This window comes from Stegodyphus dumicola, chromosome X1, assembly GCF_044657685.1.
Source record: "Stegodyphus dumicola isolate Sdum_Otavi_A_Nest chromosome X1, ASM4465768v1".
Taxonomy (NCBI): Eukaryota; Metazoa; Arthropoda; class Arachnida; order Araneae; family Eresidae; genus Stegodyphus; species Stegodyphus dumicola.
Genome location: NC_140780.1, coordinates 82,264,562 through 82,289,735, shown reverse-complemented (window position 1 = coordinate 82,289,735; position 25,174 = coordinate 82,264,562). Strand labels below are relative to the sequence as shown.

At 31.4% G+C, this 25,174-nt stretch overlaps 1 protein-coding gene across 5 annotated transcripts in view; it reads right to left on the bottom strand.

Moving 5' to 3' along the window:
• The window catches only part of Ufd4 (ubiquitin fusion-degradation 4-like), a 405,607-nt gene that overhangs the window by 107,945 nt on the left and 272,488 nt on the right, over positions 1-25,174 (bottom strand). For 3 of the 5 annotated variants that reach the window (XM_085808305.1, XM_085808306.1, XM_085808307.1), the window contains exon 28: positions 8,926-9,009. The exons of the other annotated variants lie outside the window; for them this stretch is intronic. In XM_085808305.1, coding sequence (XP_085664431.1) covers positions 8,926-9,009 — 84 coding nt within the window. The remainder of the gene's footprint in view (positions 1-8,925; positions 9,010-25,174) is intronic. 5 annotated transcript variants of the gene reach the window in all.

The following is a 25,174-nucleotide window of genomic DNA, read 5'->3' as shown; positions in this document are numbered from 1 at the left end:
AATTTAAATATCAATGCAAATATAATTCTCCAGAATTCAGAATAAAGTCACGCATCTATCACTCAATATTTACATAAAAAATAATTGCATTCAAAACTAGTTCAGATTTATATAAAGAGACGAACAGAGACATATTCAAGTAACTGAAGTATAAAATATCTAAATTACTAAAAAAGGAAGGGGAAAGGATTATATTTTAAATGGCTCCCCTTTAAGGCCTTAAGTATCTCTCTTAAAAATGAATCACAGATTTTATTTAGACTGAAAATAACTTGGAAACGGAACTTAGGATAAACAACATTTTTATGAGTAAAATTAGACAATAGATTAACTGCAATTTTCTTTAGTCTCAAAACCTTCTTCATAATGAAGATGCAAGAATTTACCCATGATGAAAGAGGATAAACTTCTTAACAGAAATAGCTCTTAAATAATTCTCCCTTTAATATTAATTCCAACTGTTGTAAAATTATTCATGCACAAATTTAGAATATATTTTTGAAGAACATTCTTTAGCATTGTCAGTTAGCATAGATCAGTCAAACTTACAAAACTTTAATGAATATTACTGAATGAAACTTTAATGAAACAAAAATTTATGAATCTTTCCATCGTTAGTGATTACTAGTTTCTTAAGTATTCTTCACATATTTTTCAATGAAAAGTAGCTATCCATTCACACAAAAGTCTTCAACTGAGAGAAACTATTTCCTGGAAACTTTCCATATTTATAAGTGTTGAATTTAATTATTCCTATATCTTTTAACCCTCTGGCTGCTCATCCCGCGATTTCCGCGGGCATAAGTTTTTCTTCCTTTATTGCAGAGCGCATCCTGTTTTTTCCACGTTTAAACACTGAAATAACTTATATACAGTATTAGATGTTTAATTTACGTTCTGGCTAACAGATATCATTAGTTGTGCACTAAATTGCGGCGTTTGAAGGCACGTGATATTACCGCTCAAACTCCACGTTTTGCCGCTTTTTTCTTTCAGAAATGGCTACTAGAAAACATTCAGTGATTACCTTGATTATTTAATTAAATTATTGAACTATTAATTAGATTAATAATTAGATTTATTGAATCTGGTGCAAAGACTGTGAAGTTGGACTTTGCCTTGAACCCTGTTTTGAATTCTATCGTGCTAAACAGCATTTCTAAGGTAATTTTTCCTCAGTGCTTTATATTTTCTTAAATTTTATACGTTTTACTATCTTATATTATGCAATAAATAGAAATTAACTGTAATTCGACTGAAAACTATTTAAAAAAAAATTTTTTTTTGGTGAAAACATCTGAAACTGGTTTTTCTGGCAACTTAGTTTCTCATGATAAAAATCTATATAAAAAAAAATATTTTCTAGAAAGGAAAACTGCATTTTTCAATTGTCCAATATATGGATTTAAAATATGAAAAAAAAAATTATACAATTTTTGAAGCGATTTTGGTCTAAAAATTGAGCAGTCAGAGGGTTAAATCATGTTTGAAAGGCCTAATTCTTTTTTTCTTTTTCTTTTTTTTTTAAAGGAAAAAAGCCTAATCCTTTTTTTCTTTAATCTCTAATTTTCAGTTTAATTTCAGATTATTCAAATAATGCCTATTAATTAGTATATTAAGATGAACATAATGCTATAAACATGCACAGTATTTTTGCTCCTAGAACACACATTTCTGGAAATGCAACACAGCATTTCTTTCACATTAATGCTACTGTAAAGCTGCATTTTGCCAAACATCACAGAGCCTTCTGTACCACTCATAAAATGTCTCCCATGATGTGTAACCATATACTTTGATGACTGTGATTCATTTCAGTGAGAAGGACATAGTCCATATAATATCAAAATCTCATAAAGACTATCTCTCAGAAAGGTGAGAATATATGAACTGCATTAGTTTATATACATCTGCATCAGCCTTTTGAGTCTTGAATGGTGTTAAAAAATTTATATTTAGAAAAGAAACAGTAGTGTTCTTAAGACTGTAGAACATTTTTATCATTAAAATAGCTGCTGTAAGTTTCTGGTATAAAGTAATATTTCATTCTGAAATATGCTCAGACTATAACTACAAAGCTAAAAATGAAGTTTGATCAAATAACTATAAGGTTTATAACAAATACTTTATAAGATGCTTTTTCCCTCTTTTCTGGTCTTCATGGGGTAATGCATACTTCATGAATATTCTGGAGGCCATGAATTCGAATCCCAGTGAGGGTATTGTGGGGTTTTCAATTTCCTGACTTAGAAAAATTTTTAAAAGACAACAATTTGTTCCTTCAGGTTTACTGCACTGAAATATTAATACACGTTCAAAACTTTTAATTATAAAAAAAAAGAAACATCTATCACAGGCTGAAAAAAAAATTTTGATAAAAGTTACATGTTCCCATCTATAATATACTGTTAGTTACTTTGAAAACGAAAAATGCAATGCTTTCTAAAAACTTCTAACAATTTGAGGAAAATTCTGTGACACAAGGTTTGATTCATTAGGTGACACTCAAGCTGGCTTCTGTCACAAGTGCAAATTTCTATGTCATCAATTAGGATTTATTTTTCATAAATATGCAAATTAGACATTAACTGAAGACATCCCTTTCCTGAAGTCTATGAAAAGATAATTTAACTAAAAGCTTAAAAAATGTTTAGACATTTCTAGCAATTTTTGGATTAGATATGAGAAATTTAAATCTCAAGGCATTCATGATTTTCAGAACTGGTATGTTGTCAAATAGTTTAAAGCAGGACACACTATTAAAGATGTTGCTGTTTTTCTTTCATGTTGACAATTCTGTAATATCCTGTCTTTGGAAACAATTTCAAATAAGTGAGTTTTTTGAATACCTGCTCCAACCCTTTTGAGCAGTACCATGCCCTTTGTTGATAAGCCATGTGGTTTAACAGCTAAATACAATCAATGAGGGACCACAAACTCTAACTAACAATAGTTACTATAGATAGTAATTAATAATTACATTAATAATTATTAATAATTACATATTAATCAGAAACAAATATTGACCAGGAAAGTCAATATCTGTGACCTGCTGTGCATCAAAACTACATATTAAAGGACAATATCCCTGGGTACTAAAATTTTTTTTTTCCTTCAGTGTCAAGGAGAGCATGGTTGAAGTGAAGCTGCTAGTAAATTGGAAAGCAGTTGAATGGTCAAAAATCCAATATGAATCAAGATTTGCACTGGAATCGGAGTACGGAGGTGATGGCAGAGCAAAAAAAAGGAAATCTCAGTAAAATCATCAACAGCATAATGATGTGGGATAGATATTCTTTGAGACTGGCATTTGCATTATACATATTTACATGGAGTAATAACATGACAGCTCAATGGTGTCTTAAAAAAGTCGTGATTTCACTGTAAGACTGTATACTGTAGTAGCTGCTGCCTAGCTTTCATTGTTACGAATAATAATGAATGTCTACAAAAAGAAAACTTTTGTATAAAAGTATACTGAGTTGAACTGATGGACGGAAACCTCACTGAGGGAAGACATAACTCAAATGAAATAGGTAGTACATCAGATGACTATCAAAATTATTCGAAATGCTCTTAAATATCTAAGAACACTGCCTGTATTACAACAGATCTCTTAGGAAATGTAACTATTGCCCTCAGATGCACTTGATTAATTAGCTAAAAGCATGGAATGCTGACACAGAGCCTACATGATGATCAGCAATGGTCACATACTTTATTTAGGCTAAATTTGCATTTTTTGAGGGTATGTATAAAATACACCATACAAATATAAATGTTTACAAATACATTTCAATATCAAAACAGATAAGGACACAAACTAGTAAAGCAAGAACCTTGTGTTTGGTGCAGATTTAGTTAATAACTTTATTAAGTCTAGGCTAAACACAAGGTTGTCAGTCTATGCTAAACACAAGGTTGTCAGTCCATGCTAAACACAAAGTTGTCAGTCTATGCTAAACACAAGGTTGTTGCTTTGCAAATTTTACATTTCAATATATTTTACTCACTAGAAAATTTTATTCATGAATATAAAACAGATAACCTACTTTTATGTGAAATTTTGAGTTAATCAAAGCAAAACATTTCTAAAAGTTTAGCATTGTACAGTTATGAGAAACTTACTGTAGCATGCCATACTTTATGAAAGCGGTGGACACAGATCACTTAAACTGAAGATTTACATATGAGGCAGCCACTGGACGGTTAATTAGCAATAGCAAAGATTTTTAAAGCAAAAAGAGACTTTCTAAAGAATTAGTTCCTAATTTGCATTCTGCAAAGGCCTCCACATGCATTTTTCGGGTGCTTAGTTGCTCCAAGAAGGTAAGTAAAAACTAAACGAAATTAAATAACAACATAAAAAGTAGAATTAAAATAAGATAAAAAATGCATCTTGAATGTGGAAATTTATCAATATGAATTTTGAATCTCTTCTGCAGATGATGTTTGACCTTTCTTAGGAACTGCACATTCGAGAAGTTTCTCGCTCATTCTCGGTTCTTCGAAAACTTTTAGAATCCACTTGTTCTTCCACTGAAGTTTCTTGAAATTTAATCCCACATAAAAACAAATGGTTAATTGACTGTGAATGCCTTCACAGTAAATATGCATAGCTATAGTATTGCGATTTCTCATGAATTTTCTGTGCATTTTATTTCTTTGTGAGGCTTCATGATGTAGCTAATAAATGTTCATTAATAAATGCAACAACAAATAACATAAGCTATATAAAAATCATGAAATCTTAAAAAAGAACTCTGTAAACAAATGTCTGAAGAACATGGTAAGCCACACTTAGTTCCTCCTTCAACAAACACACTATAAAGTATTTGTCTTGAAGAAAAGTTTTGATATATTAGATGAAATTGCAAGCACAATTAATGGCATTTTAATGGGCCATAACACTGTATTGTAACAGTTTAATATGATAAAATCTGGGTGTGTAAAATGACATAATCACAGAATTTACAGCAAAATGAATCCTTCATTGGTAAGGCAAAATTGTACAGTACATTCTTTAAGAGGCTACTTTGTACTCGTTGGAGCACACAGAAGAGGATGATAATGATGACATCCTTCTCACAGAAATCTTTGGAAAAAAATAACATCAAGATTCGAGAAACAAATGCAGAAAAAGATTTGGGTGCATCTCGAAGCTTTGAAAGACTCCTTGAAATTTATCTTTCTACTACTTAAGAGAATCTGCCTGAATGATTTGAATGGGTATTCAACATGCCTGAATGATTTGAATGGGTATTCAACATGTTCAAAGTAAAACAAAATATCCAGCTACAACTCAATGCCATAGATTTTAGAGGAAACTAAAAACCCTGTTTCAAAACCAAAGCCTATTGGAATTTTGGCTATCTAAACATGAAATAAAAATCTTGTTAAAGAAGGGAAAATTATTACTACGGTATTTCTGAGCTACAAGTGCCTGAAAGGCGGATTCTCTGAATGGATGGATAACAAAACAACATACAGAAAAAAGCATTTGCCTGCAGTTACAAACAGTTGAACGTAAAATAAGCAAATAGAGCACAAACAACAATCACTGGGATTCATTTAGCATCTTTTATGTTATGTCTTAATTTAGGCCTAGAGGACATTGTAGTTACATAACAGCAAAATTAAAATGCAATTCTCTCTTATATGGAGTAATATACATTTCAATTAAGAAGTAATCAACAAACATGTATTTGAATTGAACTTTCTGACATGACTAAATTTCAGGAATTATTTTTTTTTTTTTCTAAAAATGTTAATATCTTAGCAGTAGTGAAAAACATCTCTTGTACCACTTACTGCTTTACTGAACTTTGTTAGAATGTTTATGCACAGTTAAATTTTGACAATGTCACCTTGAGAATACACTGAGATATGTTAATTCCAAGTTTTTTAAATATAACTTCATGGACATTAGGAAAATGTTTTAGATATCTTCCCACTTTACATTCCTTCCACCATCTGTACCATTGCAATACCCTTCTTAATATTATTAAACATCATTAACTTTTAACTAACATAGCACTTACAGAGCAGTTGGTTCTAAAAAGAGCAGATTTCTGAGAACTAGTGAAATTCTTTAGCATTATGTGAAAACTGAATAAACTGAATAGTTACAGCAAGTACTACTTTGAAGACCTTGAGAACCATAAGTTTACTTGCATAAGTTTTGTCAGCAGATTTATGCAGCAAATATGCTTCAGAAAATAAAACAATTTTTCAATTAAATTCAGGGACCTCATAAAACACAACAGCAAATCTTCAAGCAAAACATGACCTTGGGGCTAATAATTTAATTCAAATTCTGCATAATGTTAGAAGACATTTTCAAAAGCAACATGCTTCAAAGAATTAAGCATGAACCATTTAGGGAAAAAAAAAAAAAAAAAGAGAGAGAAAAATTAAGCCCAAGTTCAAAGTAATATCTATATGATTTAAGATCCTTCACTTTCAGCAAGTACTTATAACCTGGTTGTTAACATAAAATGCTTCCGATTAGAAGTTCTGTACTTCGAATATAATTCATGGTAGTAGTGCTTTTTACCGATATCGAAAATTTCTTTTAATGTTATTTTATTTTGAAGTAAAATTAATACATGGAACACATTTTGAAAAGAATTAAGAAGGATAAAGGAGAAATGATAGATTTAATAAAGCAAAAATTTGCAAAAAAAAAGCAATTTTTTATGCACTTTGTTCTAATTTACTGCACTTATATATATATTTATTTACAGCTGTTAAGTGACATTTGCTACGAAAATGGTCAATATAAAATACTGGTAGTGTGCACATTAAAGACACAATAATTTATCTTAACTTATTTATTTAATGCAAGTGAAAGAGAAAACTTATGAGAATACAATGTGGAAAAACCTAAATATTCCACTGATGTACAATAGGGATGTGTATGAAAGCCGATGAGTTTTTTTCTCGCAATTTAAAAGAAAACCTGTTCAGGAAAAACTGTGACAATATTCAATATGTGCAAAATCAGGCTTTTTACATATTCAATAGTTTCGTAAAAAATATCTCATAATTGTAAATAAATTTGCAGAAATTGGAAAAAACAAAAAACATATGAGCAAAGTTTCAAATGAACACAGAAATGACATATTTAAAAAATGTAATGAAATGTGAATATTTTATTTATTTTTTGGTATAACTTCCTCTGCAAAAAACAGGTAACATTGATTACAAAATACGACAGCCAACTGAATAAGAATGACAGACTTCTGGCCATAAGGTTACCATCACTGTGATAAAAATCACTCGAAAACAAAACTACAACTTACATGAAAAATGCCACCCATGGCAGATAAGCCATTCTCCTTTCTAGAGTTATGCACTGTGTGTACTTCAAAAACACATAACATTGTGCAAAAAATGTATGATTGTGATGTTTTGTTCCATAATAAACAGATGCTAACAAGCAAGAATTTATCAACTGTCCTTAAATCTTTTATTAAAAAAATTGAAAAAAATGGAAGAATCAGCATACTTGTTCACTTTTGAAAGATGCCTTACATTTCTAAAACCTTCACATGAAAATTTTATCTAGGTGAGTAACGTTTTCTTAAGCAATTTCTAGGTGCTTAAGAGAACTTAAATTTTATTCTAAGGAACCTCCCAAGGTCATCAAAATAGTATCTTACTCTTACGAAACTAAAGAACACTGCATTCTGGGTATAAAAAAGCTTGTGTTTGTGATCTGTACTTTTTTTTTTTTTTTTTTTTTTTTTTTTTTTTGTATGAAAGTTATGTCAGACTGAAAGTTTCAGAAACCTCACTTTATTTTTAACTCTTAAATATTATTACCAGAAAATATTTACAAATACCAGGAGGCAAAACTCTCACTCTGTGATGAAAGCATTAAGTTTGCTTCTGATTTGGAAGATAAACTGGGTATCTTCGCAGTAAAGCATTTCAAAATAGTTTTTAATCTTTGGTGATGAATGATACAGAGGTTTAATTTTAATGTGATATACTATACTCATTCTAATGCATAGCAAAAATATCTCTAATGTGTTCTAAGAGATAATTTACATTAGTAATGCTTGCATTTGAGTGTGGTTCAAGCACACTAAGCAAATTCTGTGGCATTTCTATGTACTCCCATAAAGTGTTTCTCACTTTTTTAATTTAATACAGTAAAATTAACAAATACACATACTTTGTCCACAAAAATAGCATTAGTTATTCACTCTATAACCATACTTAAATCTAAAGTGGAACTACACACAGTTTAATATATATTTAAAGTACTTTTATCTGATGTCCCATTCAAAAAATGGGTTAAGTTTTGAAAATTTCTAGCATATGCGACTTTCATGCCACAAAAGATTACTATGTGCAATACACATTTTAAATGCATTAAATTATTATGATGCAATTTTCTATTTATTTGCACAAAACAATTAGAAATATTAATAAAGATTAATACAGGATCTTAAATTAAAATACATTTGTGTACTCTTTCTTTAAAATCGTTAGTGTTTTTCCCCTTAAAATTGTTAATATTTTCTTTGCATAAAATTATTAAGCTTTTCCTTTAGAACATTTCCTTATTCAATGTTTCAATAGAAATGCTCAAGTCATATCAAAATATTTTCAATCAATAAGAATAAACTAATAACAATTTAACTTCAGTATTTACCAATATTTAAAAAATATAAAATCTCCAATTTAATTTGTTTATCAATCCATTTGCAAAATCAAATTCTTCAAAAAATGAAGTCCGGCCAAAAATATATAAATAAATAAATAAATAAATAAATAAATAAATAATAGCAATAATAACAAATAAAATAAAGTGATTGCTTTTTCCAGTAAATATTTTTCATCCCTTTTGGGAAGGACAGTGAAATTAATTCAGAGTTAATAACAAGTATTATAACAGGACAGAAAGGAAACAACCTGCAGCCGGAAGATTCACAATAGTTGAACTTTCTGAAGGTGTTTCAATAACAGGCAATTCACCGAGGAGATCAGCAAGTATTTCTAAAAGTTTGAAAGAAATAAATATTTTGTCTATATTATACCAAAACTACAAAACAAAAAATAAACTGCATCTGATCTCAAGGAAAAAAAAAAATCTTTAAACATAAAATTCTTGTTTATAAGATATTTTTGCATAAATTCTTTATCCCAAGGATGCTAAAACTAATATGCATATTCACATACACCTGAACCAACTTAGCTGCTCACGGTATTTAAGCTGACTTTATGCATCAACAATAAAAATCTAAACATTTTATCTCAACTTCCTGACTGTTTTAAATACAGGGAAAAATACTATTCTGACACCTGTGGATCTCCTAGTGAAAGAAATCATGAATGTCATTCAGCAGTACAAGTTAACAATTTAAGATTGAAAACTGCTTACAGTTATATATTTTTAGAAAGGATTAGATTGGATTACTTAAGTAAGGGAAAGCACTTGAGGGCCATCTGCCAAACAAGAAGGATCCTTTGCCGTTGACATTCAAAAGGTTTTCCAGATGAGAAACCATACCAAAATTCTTATAAAGTGAATTCACAAATTAACAAAGAATACAGAAAAGTCTCAAGAATTTTTACAGCATCAGATTTCCATATTGTTAGTGATTAGCATAATGTATTAATGCTAAAATTAATCAAAAATACAAACAGGTGTAAATTTTACTTTGCCTGTAAAATATTATTAGGCAAAACCAACTAAAACCCATTTGTTAACCATAACTATGAACAGTAAGATAAAAGGAATGTGTAGGTGAAGTTGTACATCACAGCACATGCCCTTGCTAATGTGCAGTATAAATCATGTGGCAATGATTTTTGTATTTGCAGAAATAAACACTGAAAGATGGAGTTCTATATATAAAAGGCTACCAAATAATATCAACTTAACTGTCATAGAATTCCTCAACTCTAGAGGACATCAACCAGTATAAGTGTTTTGCTGGATGAAGGAGGTTTATATCCATGTCTGCGTTTTGAAAACAACAGTGTTGTGTTAGGTAACATACCATGAATGAAAAAGTTACTGCTCCCATCCTGACTGACATCTGCAATGTCAAGTCCATGTTGTTGTAACAGAGAGCAACTGCACATCAGTGAATGAGGTGAGATATTTCATAGATATATTTGGGTGAAGACCGCTGTCCATTAATTGCTCAAAAGCCACAATTAGAAGAATGTCTGAATGACCATGTGACTTTTTCTAAAGAACAAATGCTGTGACATAACATGGACATCTGTACACAGTATATAAAATGTAGTTTAAAAAATTATTTTTGCTGATGCAGTCTGCAAGTGGGTTCCAGCTGATCAACAAATATACAGCGGAATTTGAAATAAGTGGATTTGACGGTAAGTTAAAAAAAAAAAAAAAAAAAAAAAATGACCATAGCAACACTAAAAGGGTAAGATTTTATACTGATATAAGATTAGTTTATTATATAAACACAAATCATCAATATCTACATGCAAGGTATAACAATCACCAGAATGCCATTATAGATCTGTCTAAAACAGATGCATTCAGATAAGAATATATCTGAACTATATAAATAAATTCCAGGCTCAAATCAAATATTAAATACTTAATAGAAAGATATAAGACAGCCAAGCATTGATTTTAAAATAAAAAATGGGTGACAGAAATTTAAAGGAGCATATCAAAAACCAACTTTTGCACAGATTCTTGGGAAAAGAACTACTAAAATCCTAGAACTGTTGACAGCAGCAAAAATGTCATAAAAGGTTGATATGTGAGTAGCATAAGAAATTCAGAGATGGGAGAGAAGATTAACAGAGAATCCTAGAAAGAGACAACCAAAAACTGCAATAGCAAACATTAATATTTACACAGAGGGAGGTGCATTACACTCAAACAGGTCTCACAAACACTCAACTTAGTCAAAGATACATAATTGAAAAATTTTAAATTAACAAAAAATTATTTTAATTGAAGACACAGAGCTGAAATATATTTCTGCCATGTTCTGATTCTCACACATTTTCAGCATCCTTGTGAAAGACTGTCAGACTTCAACTACATCTGTTAGTTGTATTATTAGAGCAGTAAGCTATAAAAACATATTAGTGGCACCACACCAAATACAATGGTTAAATATCACACATATTCAAACATTCTAGATGATGACAATCCTGTTTGCATACTTATAAGGTATTTCTTCCGCTTTCCAGTGTGCCTTCGTGGTGTAATGGTAGCATGCTGGGCTGGTATTCCTGAGGTCCGTGGCTCGATTCCCGGTGAAGGGGGTTGCATATTTTTCATCTTTTCTGCTTCCAATTAACCTAATGACTCTACAAGTGGCGCCCGAACTAAAAGGGTTGTGGATGATGATTCTCCACACCCAGGATTTTGCGACTAGGTCCCCTAAAATCCTAGTCGCCCTTTAAAAAGGGGAGTATATAAGGTATTTCTCCCGCTTTTCAGCGTGCCTTCGTGGTGTAATGGTAGCACGCTGGGCCGGTATTCCAGAGGTCCGTGATTCGATTCCCAGCGAACGCGGTTGCATATTTTTCATCTTTTCTGCTTCCAATTAACCTAATGACTCTACATACTCACTTCAGGCTTATAAATAATTTACTCAATAACTGATCCTCTGCTTTGTGATATGACTCTTGTAATCATAGTACACAGTAGTGAAGTCGTAGTACAGATCACCACATTCTCTTATTTGCTTCAAAATTCCTACCAGCAATGCATTTTGTGGCCCAGTTCAACATTAACTTTATTAATAGTACTTCTCCATTTTCTGTGACAGATGAAGCGTTGGTGCACTCTAACCTCTTAGGACATTTCAATAAACATATCAAAGTGGTCTATGATTGCACATTATTGTGTTTTAGGAAATGCCTTTATAGATGGCAAATACATTACTGGACAATTAATCCCAATACTGGATCTTCAAAAACGGTATGCTATACCTACCTGCCTTCCCTGCGAATTAAGTACTTTAATGATGATGCAGTGACACAATGAAAAAAGTTAAAATGAAGACCTCAGTGAAAAAACAAAAGGCTTGAAGTAAACAATCATGACCCCTTTGCTTATTTCTATGCAGTAAAGACCATGAAGGCTACTTGCCTCAATCCTGATTCTGAAATCAATATGAAATGAGACAGAATTATTTTGAATGATGGCATCAAAAAATAAAATGGAACACAAGAAAATACAAAAGCAGATCAGAAATCCACATAGTTTGTGGTCAGAAGCTGTGCAACTTTCAGGTTATAGCAAATAATCATATATCAAGAAACTAGAAAAATAACAACAATTAATAAAACATTACACACAGCACATTAAAGAGAATTTAGTGTTAAAAAACCAGGCATAAGAAAATAAAATATACAGAGACAAAAAAACATATTTTTATATTTTCCAAATATCTGTTTTGCAGTAGCTTATTTTAACACTTAGGAATGTTCTAAAGTCTCCCACTCCCAGGTTATAAATAGCATTATTTCTAGATCAATTATATAATAATATAAAGTCATACTTCTCGACCAGTTGTAGTTTATTACTCCTAGAAATTCAAAATACTGCTTGCTTAAGTCCAAGCCTTCATCAAATGGTATTTCATAGTATTTAAGTTACCAGTAGATTCTTCTTGTGCTTGATTAAACTATGCCAACGATTTCATCCCTGGTCCTTTTCACATTACGATTTCTATGCATTTATTGTCTGCTTTACAATGGCTTATTCTTGAAACACTTTCAATTTTTATAATTTCATTTGCATACAAAAGAAATTCTTTAGCCTTTATAGGATTCACATAACTCCAGGAAATCAACACCATCACATTTTGTTTCAATACAAAGTAAATAAGACTATAAGCTATTGATTCAACAACATCAACTCAGGAAAAAATTCCATGATTTAGTTAGCAAATAATTAAATAATAGTTTGCTGCCCAGTCACTATAGTGGTCAGGGAAGCTGACTGAAATGCTGAAGGGCCTGGGTTTAAATCCCAGAGAAGGCATGGTTGTAACTGTCCGTCCCTTCATAGGAAAAGCGATGGTGGCCAACTATTAGGTGCCTCCATAATGAAGAGACCGCCACATACGGCCTTGTATAGACTAATGGATTGGGTTACATTTGTAATTGTTCACGATCTGCCATTGGAAAAAAAAAAAGCAAATAAATGCAGTCTCCAACTGCAAAATAACTTGTCAGAAAGTTTAAGGGAAAGAAGGATCAGTAAGAAGAATACCTTAAAAGTTCTGATTAATACGGTCATTTAAAATTCTGTATGATTCTTTGAGCTACAGGTAAGATTACTGCAGTACCAACCAAGAGGGAAAGCTGGGCCAATATATTGTCAAAAGATCTGCTGCATATGGATGAGTGGTAAAACTGTTACACTACGTTTTTACGCTTTTCAAAGCCTGTTGATGAGTATTCTAAGAGTTTGCACTCATAAATCCCAACACTACTGCTATATAGAAGAAATGTAATATTCGCTTTTGCCTCTTTCATTGCTGATGGCATAAATAACCATCTTGGGGTTTAAAAATAGAATCTTTATATTTTTTGCTTGTTCTCTGATTGTATGCACGTATATACACTATGCACAATCTTTAAACTTAAGTCTAAGATGAGAATATTCACATAAACAATATTATGTGCCCAAAAAAGTATGACTGCAGTATTCAAATTTTATCTTTTTTCTCCTCCTTTTTAAGCTCAAAACAGGAAAAACAGCCTTTGTGTATATATGTGCATTCATGCAAAAGAAAAATATTTCTCTCTGCTTGGCCAAGCTTTTGTTGCACATTTTTAATAAGGATGTTTGATTCTAAGTAAAACTGAAAATACTTACAGAAGGATACAAAGAACAAGGAGCTACTACCAAGAGAAAAAATTATCTGATGAGAGTTTTTAATCAGAACAAATTATGGTAAATAGCATTAAGTATCAAGATCAAATCAACCCTAGTAACAACAACTGCATGATTGTCTCATATGGATGTCAATATGAACAGAAAAAATACAAAATCAATAAATATTTCTGCATTCATTTTACACTGAATTCACATCCACATTAGCTCTACTAACATATCTTCATATAAAGATCATACAATTCTTTTCAGGTGACTAGGTAAAAAAAACTATCAAACTCTTATCTGTGATAAAACAATATCTTGTGTTAAGCCAGTTACAGAAGACCCCCTAGCATTTATTCTTTATAAAACTACAGATTTAGAGGGGGAAGGAGAAAGAAAGGAAAATATAAATATTAAATAAATGTTTTGCACTGCTGATAGGAAATTCTGAGAAACAAATGCTGCTCAACACATACAGTATGGAAAAAACAAACAGCATCATAATAATATTTATTCGATAATGCACGTATGGTAAATTTTTAACTTCTGAAATTTTTCTTCCAATACACAGCAGTGCAAGCCGTATTTGTAATCAAGGAAAATATTATCATTACTTTACAATCAATTACGTTTTTTTAAATAATTCTGTTTTCCTCAAGTTACAGTAATGTTAGTTCAGAGCATAACTAGCATAAGTTTCTGGAGATATAACTCATTTTCTTTTGTACATATGTACAGATTAATAAGTAGCAAGAAAAATATAATTTTTTAATCTTTCTTTCCCTTGAGGGATTGATGAGCAAGCAGAAAATAAAGGAACATGAGAACAAATCAAAAGTAATCAAGGAATTATGTCGGTAAAACGACTGTTCCACTATCACTGATGATAAAATACATTAAAAAAATACAGAAAAAGCAGCACAAAGCTTTAAGTTACTGCTTACTTTATACTTGTTACTATTATAAAGACTATCTTATTTCTAATAGTTTATGCACATTTAAAGCCATGTACATATAAATTTGATTTTTAATAGTTTATAACCAGGCACCAAAATACACTAACAGTATTCAAAATGCTTTATAACGTACTGCATTAAGTAACATGCATAATCAATGCATGTTGTCATATTTATGATTTAAATTTCCCTATTTTGTACACTCATAGACTATCAAGCTGTCACTCCTTTCAGAAATACTTGTGACAGGTAGTAAAACATAGATTTAGGCAGCAGAGCTGTATTTTCAACAATCGAATAATATAAAAGATTTCTGAATCTGCTCAAAGATTCCAAACTGAAACCTATGAAGAATGCCAGATGTCTATCAAAAATGAAGAGGCATTTTTAAAACTGTTTTGCATAAATAATTTTACACTTGTCTTAATACAAAATGCAGAAAATACAAGAATTTGGAAATAGAAACTTGGAATTATCTTAGTGGAGCTGCTAGAAACAAGAAGGAAGAAAGATTGTCATCCAGCATTATACAGTCAAAAGTCGTTAATTCGGACACCCATAATCCGGACCTCAAAGCTAAAAAAATTTCTGCGCATGCGCCTCATTGACACATGTGCATAGGCGTTTACGCGTGCTCGTAAGGCATTTACGACTGCGCATATGCGTCTGCGCAAGCGCAGAATACGTTTTCGCATGCGCGTTTAATGTATAACGGACGGTATAAGCTAAAATTATCTATTTCAGTTAATTTTGATGATTGCGTTGTTCCTTAATCTTTGAATTGGATGCGGCCTATTATTTTTTGCAGACTGTAAGAGCAATGTTATAAAAGTAAACTTGAACTTTCGATTATGTCAAAAAGAATTTCCGATGCTGGAGCTCCCAAAGGATCTACAAAACGAAAGTATGTTTCGATGTCCATCAAGTCCATCAAACAAAAAGTGGAATTGCTGCAAAAAATGGATAAAGACATGAAGAAGGAGAGAGGTTAGTGAAAAGAAAAAAATTTCGATTGAGAAGTTAGTCGGTATTCTTCGCACAGCAATTACGGGACTTGAACAGCGGAACTTTGTAACCGAACAAGAAATTATGTCTGTTTATAGAATTAAAGAGAAAGTATTATCACATAAAACGAAACAACTTACATTGAAAGAAATGTTTAATAAAGTAAACAAATAAATATTACGGCTTTTTTTTTTTTTTTTTTTTTTTTTTTTTTGTAAATTTTGATACACTTTAGATCATAATTGTTCTTTATTTCATAAATTACGGTTTCATATTTTTAATTTTAGAATTTCTGCATGCCATCTTACGAGATTTAAACTGATGATCTATAATCCGGAAAAATCGATAATCCGGAATCGCCGAAGTCCCGACGAGTCCGGATTAACGACTTTTGACTGTAGTAGATTCCACACACAAAACTTGCAATTTGAAGCAAAATTCAAATATGCACTTTTAGTTAGAGTTGATGTGGAAAACTCTTTGTGTCGGCAACTTCCTTTAAATGATAACCTAACATTTTTTTATAATGAAACGTTAAATGAAATTTTTCATTCCCCCCAGCATTAAATAAGAGGGAACATGATATTTTACTCGATTAATCTACAATATCTGTAAACAAATTCTTAAGTTGCAATTAAAAGCTTGGAAAATTCACATAAAATTCCATGAGCACCAAATCTCAGGCAAACTTCCCATTTTTAACCAAAAGTCATAAATGATGACACAAAAAAATAGTCAGCCAGCATTCAATTTTGAAAATGAAGTGTTCTGAAAGATGTTTTAGTACAAGTTTCTCAAATTTTTAATATATTCATAGTGCTCTGCCTAAACTATTATATTTATGATGGACATACAAATATGAAATAAATATTAATTGTGGGAGATGAGGCATGCTGAAGAAAGGTTAGGTAATGTTATTTGAATATGGCAAAGCATATGAGGACATCTGCCTAAGGGAGTGACTTTATGGAGGACTTTCTAAGGGAAACTGGCCTGTAGTCATATTACACATGGGTGGTGTTGGTGTATTTAATTATGACAAAGCACATGAGGGCTATTTGCCTAAGGGGAGGGATACCTTCGTGGAGGGCATTCTAAGGGAAATTGGATTGTATACACATTACATATGGGGAAAACCACGAAAACGCCCATGCAGTCAGCCAGTTCGCGGGATTCGAACCTCGGACCGAACTAGCAGTGTTCAGCGACTTTACCACTCGGCTACTGATGGGCCTCCTTACACATGGGAAAAACATACTTAAGAAGGAATACATACTTCAATAACAACTTGCAATAAGTTGAAAATTGTATATTCTTTTCTGATCACGTGCACCCATCATTTCACTTACAACCATACCATTTTGACACTTGACAATTATCTATCACTGTATCAAGTTCGGTGTATTGATTAAATAAAAATATACCTCATATATTTTACACCAATTCACAAGCTGACACATTTAATCACAACTGTTCTACTATAGCCCAAATCACTGATATCAAAGTTAGCCAACTAAATTTTTTTAGGTATGACACATTACATGAATTACTGATAATGTTTTTTGTTAGTTACAAATGCAAATACTATTAAAAAAGGATTCCACAACACTGAATACACATAGCCATACAATTGGCACATCACGGTAAAAATTTAAGTATTGTATGTGATTTGAAATGCACCACACTGAGAAACATTCTCATGAAATTCATATTATCGTAAATTGTAATATTATCATATGTAAAGCTCTAAATATTTATTTATGCTGTTCAAGAAATCAATATGCTTTTATTTCATGAAAAATTGGCCAAGACTACACAAATTTGATTTGCTCATTAAAGCTCCCAGAGGAAGACACACATTTATAGATAAGTTCCTCATATTTACATTATACTCAAGGATAACCACGGCACGTATGTCATCAGCACTTTCAGTAATAATCAATCTCGAGAGTTCAGCATTTTGAGGTACTTACTACTTTGAGGTTCACAGCTACTTAGCCACTAGTGTCCATCCCAAACGCAATATTACTTAAAGTTTTATACTTTTTATAAAACACTAAAACTGAAAAGTAATGCTTTAATGTTAGAATCCTGTTATCAAAAAATTTTCAGCCTACAATTTAACACTGTCAGAATAAGTAATGAGAAATGTTCTAGTATAGAAATTTTATTAAAATCTCAAATATGGATATAATTTGGTGCAATCTGATGAATTACTCTTACTACAAAAGTTGACAATTAATATGAAAACAGAAGATGACTTTATATATATTCATTAATTCAATTTTTCAGATTCTGAAAATCTGATTGTTTTCATGTGCAGCCCTATTCATTCAAAACTACTTGTTTGCTACTATACTGCATGTATGCAAGGAAGTTTACCAGCAGTTTTAAATCTCTTTATTTCTCTCGATTAGGGAAGAGTCTGCAACACTTCAGGTCACATCAATAAATTCATTAAAATCCACAGGCCACACATCTATCAAATATGTAGTGTAGGCAGAAAATTTATAAAAGAGAGGGAAGTTTACAAGACTAAAATTAATTTTAAGGGGAAAGGTGGGGTTACTGATTTTTATACTACCTTTTATTTTGTTTTTCATTCAAAAAATAAAATTCAATGAAATTTAAATTATTATACTTTGCACTTCTTTAAATCATGAAAGAGAATGAAGCTGGTGTAATATATATTACATAATGACGCTAGAAAAATACACTGACAATAAAAAAACTTACATTACTGGTGGGATAGAAGGTACTTCAGTGATGATCCAGGGTTCGTACACATTTCTGCACACGAAAATTAAGTACTTTTAAGGACCATTAATGAAAAAAATTAAGGACCTGTGAGCAAATGGGAACTGAATAAATTCAATTAAAAATATTATATCTATGCCTGAACTTCACTTTTTAATACCCTCCTAAAACTAAAAGAGCTTCGTAAGTAGGATTCATTATTATTAAACATAGTTTAATTAACATAGCTATTAATGCATTTGAAAATAAAATAAATATTATGAAATTTATCAAGTATCATTAAACATTTTACACTTAGAATAACTGGACATATTTGAAAGAAGATAAGTGAAATTTTAGTTACGTTTTACTAACAGTTAGCTTTTTCATTTTTTGTCACATACTTGCTCAGTCTAGAGGTTTACTAAATAGTAAGTAGATTTTACGTCAAGCAGCATAGGTTAAAATGAGCATTAAAATCATAATCAGCATGATTCATAACAAAAGACTGGCTGTTGTCACCACTCCTGCTTGCCTACAGAGAGACCTGCTGATGAGAACAAACCTGAAAGGTCTGATGTAGGCACAGTTAAAAAGTAAGTTTTGAAAGTTAGTTGAGCTCTGTCTGACGCAGTTAGTGTCACAGCTTCGTGTAGAGTTCCAGGGGTTGTAACTCAGTTAATATATTTTAAGGTTCTATTAAGCTACTAAAGCACTAGAGGTGATAAATTGTTTTTCATTATTTTAAGTTTCACTAGATGCGAAGAATAAGTTTTACATGAATTTTTACATTGTGTTTTACCTTGTGACCACTATAAAGGTTAATGAAAGGCAATAACTCACTTTAATATGCAAAGATAATTTTTAAGGGTAAGCATTTAGTTATAAGTAATTAAATTCGGTATTAGATAACTTCAGTCATAAGAATTTACATGGACACTATCAAATTAATTTTTTAGTAATATTTGTTTAAAAAAAAAAAAAACCTATATCACAAGCTAATAAAATTTCACAGTTTAAAATACATGCAATTTACGACATTGAATTTTAAACAATGTTAGGATAATTACACATTAAACATTTATATTTTGTAGCCACAAAACAAAATAATTATGCGTCTTTTTAATCTGAAGCCCTGCCCAGACATTTTGGCTAATTTATATCGATTTCCTTCTCCTTAAGCATCTTTTCTAACAATTAGAAATTTGTCTCAATATGCAAAACAATATTCTCATTAGTTTCTGCTTGTTTCATCTCCTAACTGTCAACCTCTCCACAATGTACTATCTGTGAGGGTTTACTTGATCTGATAAAAGTTAAATAGTCCACACCCCCCCCGACAGATGTGAAACAAATTATGGCTGAAAGTAACTATAAACCAGACGTTTACATAAGCTTCTTATTTAAAAAGAACTTAGAACATAAAGGCATGTTCTTATGCTAACAAAATCAATTACAGCTCGTGGTGATGTAATTAAACAAGAAGAGTCAAATTCAAACTAAAAATATGGACTAGTGGTCAAAGAAATGTGGTCAATTTAATTTCAATTTAATCTGGTTCAATAACTCATAGATCGTTATAATCAATTCAAATGTCAGCAGCGGTAATGGAAATTATCAGAGCTGATAGGAACTAATACAAGGAGCAAGTGGAGGTCAGTAAAACACTCTTGTCTTACACTCCAAAAACCTCAGTTTAAAAACTAAGTGATTTGCATTCTGGTGAGGAAATAGAAATGGGAAATTATAGTAAAGGCTGAAATATTTAACAACTGGGTAATTTACATAATAATAACTACAAATCTCTGAAGAATAATTTTCTTTCTCTTTATATATTTATTCGTTTCTTCAACACGTTTCCTTTTCATTATATGAAATACATATGGTAAGGTCCGGTCACAGAGCTGGTGACGCATAATTTTTAGAATTTAGTGACACACCGAGCAACAAAATCTAGAAATAGTAAAACTTTTAGGATTTAGAGCCACCACTGGAAGCAGAATTTAGAAAGGCACCAGACAGCAGAATTTAGGATCCACAGAGACTGCATCAGGTGGGAAAATGCCTAGTTCTAGCTCTGTGTATGATGCATTAAGACATATTAGATGATTTTTTTTTTAATCGTAAGTTTTCTATTTCTTCATTAATAAAAAATCCTCTTCTATAATACATGCCCATGTGATAAGATTAGAGGCATTTTTGATATTTTCCACGCTTGACTCTAGTGAAAAGTAGAGAAAATAAAGGGAAGATAAACATGTTAAGAAAAAGATTCTAGTATCAGGAGTAAAACACTCAAATATTTTGTTTTCATTGTTCTTCCGGACATTCTCCAGAAAGTAAGAAATTCATTGCAAACTTTCTGTAAAATACATCCATTACTTGTTGATACCATGGAGACATTTTCCATTTTGTCACATATTTCTCGAATCTTCTAGAATCGTGGGTCCATAAATCTTGCCTGTAGATCTTTCTAAACTTTCCAAGCTGCAATGTCTAAAATACTAAAGAAAAATTATCCTTACCAATTCTGTAACAGCAAGAACTTCTTCGGAATTAAGTTCTTCTTCCCCCTTCCCCCTTCTTCTACTTCCTTCTTCCCTCTCTTCTTCCCCCTTCCCCCTTTTAAGCAAGAAGCATATGAAGGTATGATATCTAGGTGCAGTTTCTTTTTGTGTTTATTTTAGTACAGAAGATCAACACAGTAAGATGCTTAAAATATATTGACCCTTAATAAAAGCAGAATTGGATGAAATATCAAACATCTGGCAAAGTTCTATGCAGGGAACAGCAAAGAATTATAAACAGTTGCATTTTCTAAATGATTGAAATGGCTCTGCAGGCCACGGGTTGAAGAAACCTACTTTAGATGAGAATACACTAATACACATAACAACAGGATAGTATTTTCTGAATTAGGACATTAAGCCTGTCAGTCCTCTATTACGCATTGTCAACTATCTATTTTAATCAGGGTTGCCACTCAAACAGGAGAATGAAATTCCCTGACTTTTCCAGGTTTTCCACGTGTGTTTTAAGAAAATTTCAGTCTATGCGCGTAATGCACGTTGGCTGTGCTAAGAGGTAAATTAATTATGGTATTACCTGAGAACACAAAAATTTGCCAATTACATATGGCTTATATATATATATATATATATATATATATAAAATCCCCCAAAGCATTGCTATTTTAATTATAATGTGAATTGTTTTCTTTACTGACGATTGAAATTAGAATCTGCCTAATCTGGATTAAAAATGTCTTTTTTTTTTTTTTTTTTTGCAAACATTTTGGAGCTAAACGAAAGAAAGAAATCTATTTAATGATATTTTAAAATAAATTCAGGTATTTTATATTTATACAGCAGCATACATAAGCAAAAAATGTGTGCATTAAAATTCCTGATGGTATGTCAACATACTTCAATACAATTAATTCATACAATTAATTTCAGGATTATACCAGAGAAAATTTCCTGAAATTTGAAAGTATTATTTACTAATAATAATTAAATTTAGAGGGAAGAAACAACATTAAATGATACAAATAATATAAAAATAAAGATAATTACTTAAAATCTGAATTGGAATAATCAATGATATTTTAGTGAATGTAGTTTTATTTAAAGGTTAGCCTAGATGACTGATTATTATTTTTTTATTTTACTGCAAAATGACAAATAAGGCATTTATTAAAAAGGAAAAAAAAAAAAAAAAAAAGGTTTAAAAGCTTTTGTGGTAAAATCTTAGTATATGGTAAGGCCTTGGCACAATTTTGAAAATTGTCGCCAACACCAAAATGACCCGTTTACTGCACATCATAATGCCACCAAATACCATGTATACCGTACATGGAGGTTATTCTAACCTACGGAGAATAGTGACGTGTTCTAACCAAAGTACTCCGTATCATTATACTCTGTGTTCTAACCAAAGAACATCTATATAAGAAAGAAACGTTCCATAGACGTAATGCTATTACGTCACTAGAAATCAGAGGGAGAATATGTCAAGGGATTTGGCGACAGAACCTGGCTGTCAGAATTTCCCTCTCAGCGATGTGTACAGGAAATTGAGGAACATGTATTAAGATGAAACATTCTTTGATTTTTCACAATAATTTAAACACGGATTTTTGTAGTTTTTTTTTTTTTTTTTTTTTTTTTTTTTTTTTTTTTTTTTTTAATAAATAAATAATCTATTAATTAATTTACTTTCACAAAAAATATTTTCTTTTGCTTTAAAGTTTAAAGAAATTTTAAACGATATTCATTTTATGAACTCTTGATAACGTGATCTTCAAATTTCAACACTGGCTTCAAGCTTTGGCGACAGATATTTCGAGCATGCACAGCTGTTTCCCTCTACGTTGGAATGGAGCCACTCCTGTTGCAGAGAGGTTTTCCTTCTTAGCAATACATATTCTTTGATTCGAATTTCATGGTACTGTATATTACAATTTAACCGATTTTGTTTTATACTAGAATAAGTATTTTGTTTAGTTCAACATGCACATGCGATTCTCAAGTTTACTGGAAACTTGCTTTGCCTTTCTAAAAGACAATCTAATTGGAACTGTGAAAATTTGCTCTATGCCAGCTGCCTGAATGACGCACATGCGACAGATTAATTCGCCAAGAAAGTGATCGCTTCCAACATCGGCGCAAAACTCGCTTTTTTTGGGGGGGGATCGCAGTATGAAATTTCCTGACTTTTCCAGATTTTGACTAAAATATTTAAATTCTCTAACTTTTCCTTGAATTTTTTGGTTAATTTTCGAATTCCCTGACTTTTCCCCATTTTCCAGGTAGCATGGCAATCCTGTTTAATAAACAGAAGGATTTCAATTCCTTGCAGCACAAACGTGGTAGATCTGACTATTTGTCCAGAGACAAATGTCTAGTATAGTCAGAAATCAATAGAAAATGCCAGAGGGTATTGGCAGCAATATTTGACCATCAAAATCAACTGACATATTCTTCACGGATTTTTTCCTCTAAAATTACATCAAAACCTTGTTTATAACACTTATGTTGAAGAAAACCCTAGTGCAATTGCAACACCACTATATCGATGAGAAGGAAAAATCTCAATACAATAAAGAGTCACCAGAGCAGCTGGATGCATGCGTAATATGCCAGGCATATTTCCACAAATCCACAGATTCGGGCTTCAATGTTAAAAGGTTTATATTACTGCTGGTGGTAAGATTTTGGAGCTTATATAACTCACTGCTAAATTTACAAGCATTGTAACTAACAGACATGCAACGCCTTTTTTAGGCCTTCGTTTCTCCTTGGCCTATTTCCAACCCATCTGGGTAGCACCTCCTGACAAATGATCTTCTCTATGGCTATACAAAACAGCTTATAATTATAAGTAGGAGATATTAACTCTTAGTCTCACTCTCTTATGCTATAAAAAAGGGTACCATTTTTCCATACACAGATGCTAATCTTCATACTTCAAAAGTAAACAAATATTAAAAAAATTCATTTAATGAATGACTCAACTTAAATAGACTCAATCTAAAAATACTAAAACAAGCAATCAAAAATTATCATACCCGAATGACATTCATAAAGATACTCACACCACAACAATCTCTGGCTTAGCAATTATTACACATATATATAATATGTAGTGCATATTAACATTGCTCAATATCTATTCATAGAAAAAGTAGGTGGCAAAGTAAAATTACCCTGATTGTATACTTTCCATATTTCATTTATTCTCCACAGATCCCTCAGAAAAAAAAATTAAAGCTTTAATTTGCATATGAAAGAATGAAAACTAGGGCTATTACCATGGAGATGAACAATTCTCCTCACACCAAGTCTGCAAGAAACAAATAGGCACTGGAATTTCATAAGAAAATAACACATTTTAACAAACAAATTAATGACGTTACTATACTGGAATTCCACTTCTTAGTAATCATACAATAGAAAGCTTTCTGTTACCCATGTGAGATCAATATACCAAAAGTTCTATCAATAATTTTTTGATTATACTACCACTTAATGCAACAAAGAACATATACTAACAAATTTTTACTCAGAGACTTAAAAAGAAAGAATATAAAATTTAGATTTCCTACCGAATGAAGACAAGTGGATTTGTGAATCCTGAAAAATCTTGCTTAGGCTAAGTGCCTAGTAAAAGGGATGCATTTATGGAAGACTCTCTAAGTAAAATTGATTGTATTCACAAAAGAAATGAGATAAAACAAAACCCCCTTGCAGTGGATCCATTCATCAGTGAACTCAATCAACTACCCATAGTCCGCAAATTTAGACACTAAATCACTGAGAGATTCCTAAACTTATGAATTCTTCATTATATCACAAGAGAATCAGTGCTGTCACTATGAGTGAGCCTCACCATACTTTCACCTCTTGCACATTTGAAACTGACATACAATTGAATTTGCTAATACTCTGATGAGAAAGAACCACCAAATTTTACAAACCAAAATCATCTAGAAATAAACCATCAGGCACAAAACCACACACATGCACACAAAAAATAATAATTATAATAAGCTTTATGTGTGAACAGCTTCCTTTAAAGTTTTACAGCATTTACATATCTAGGTCTCTTATGGAGCATAAATACCTACTGC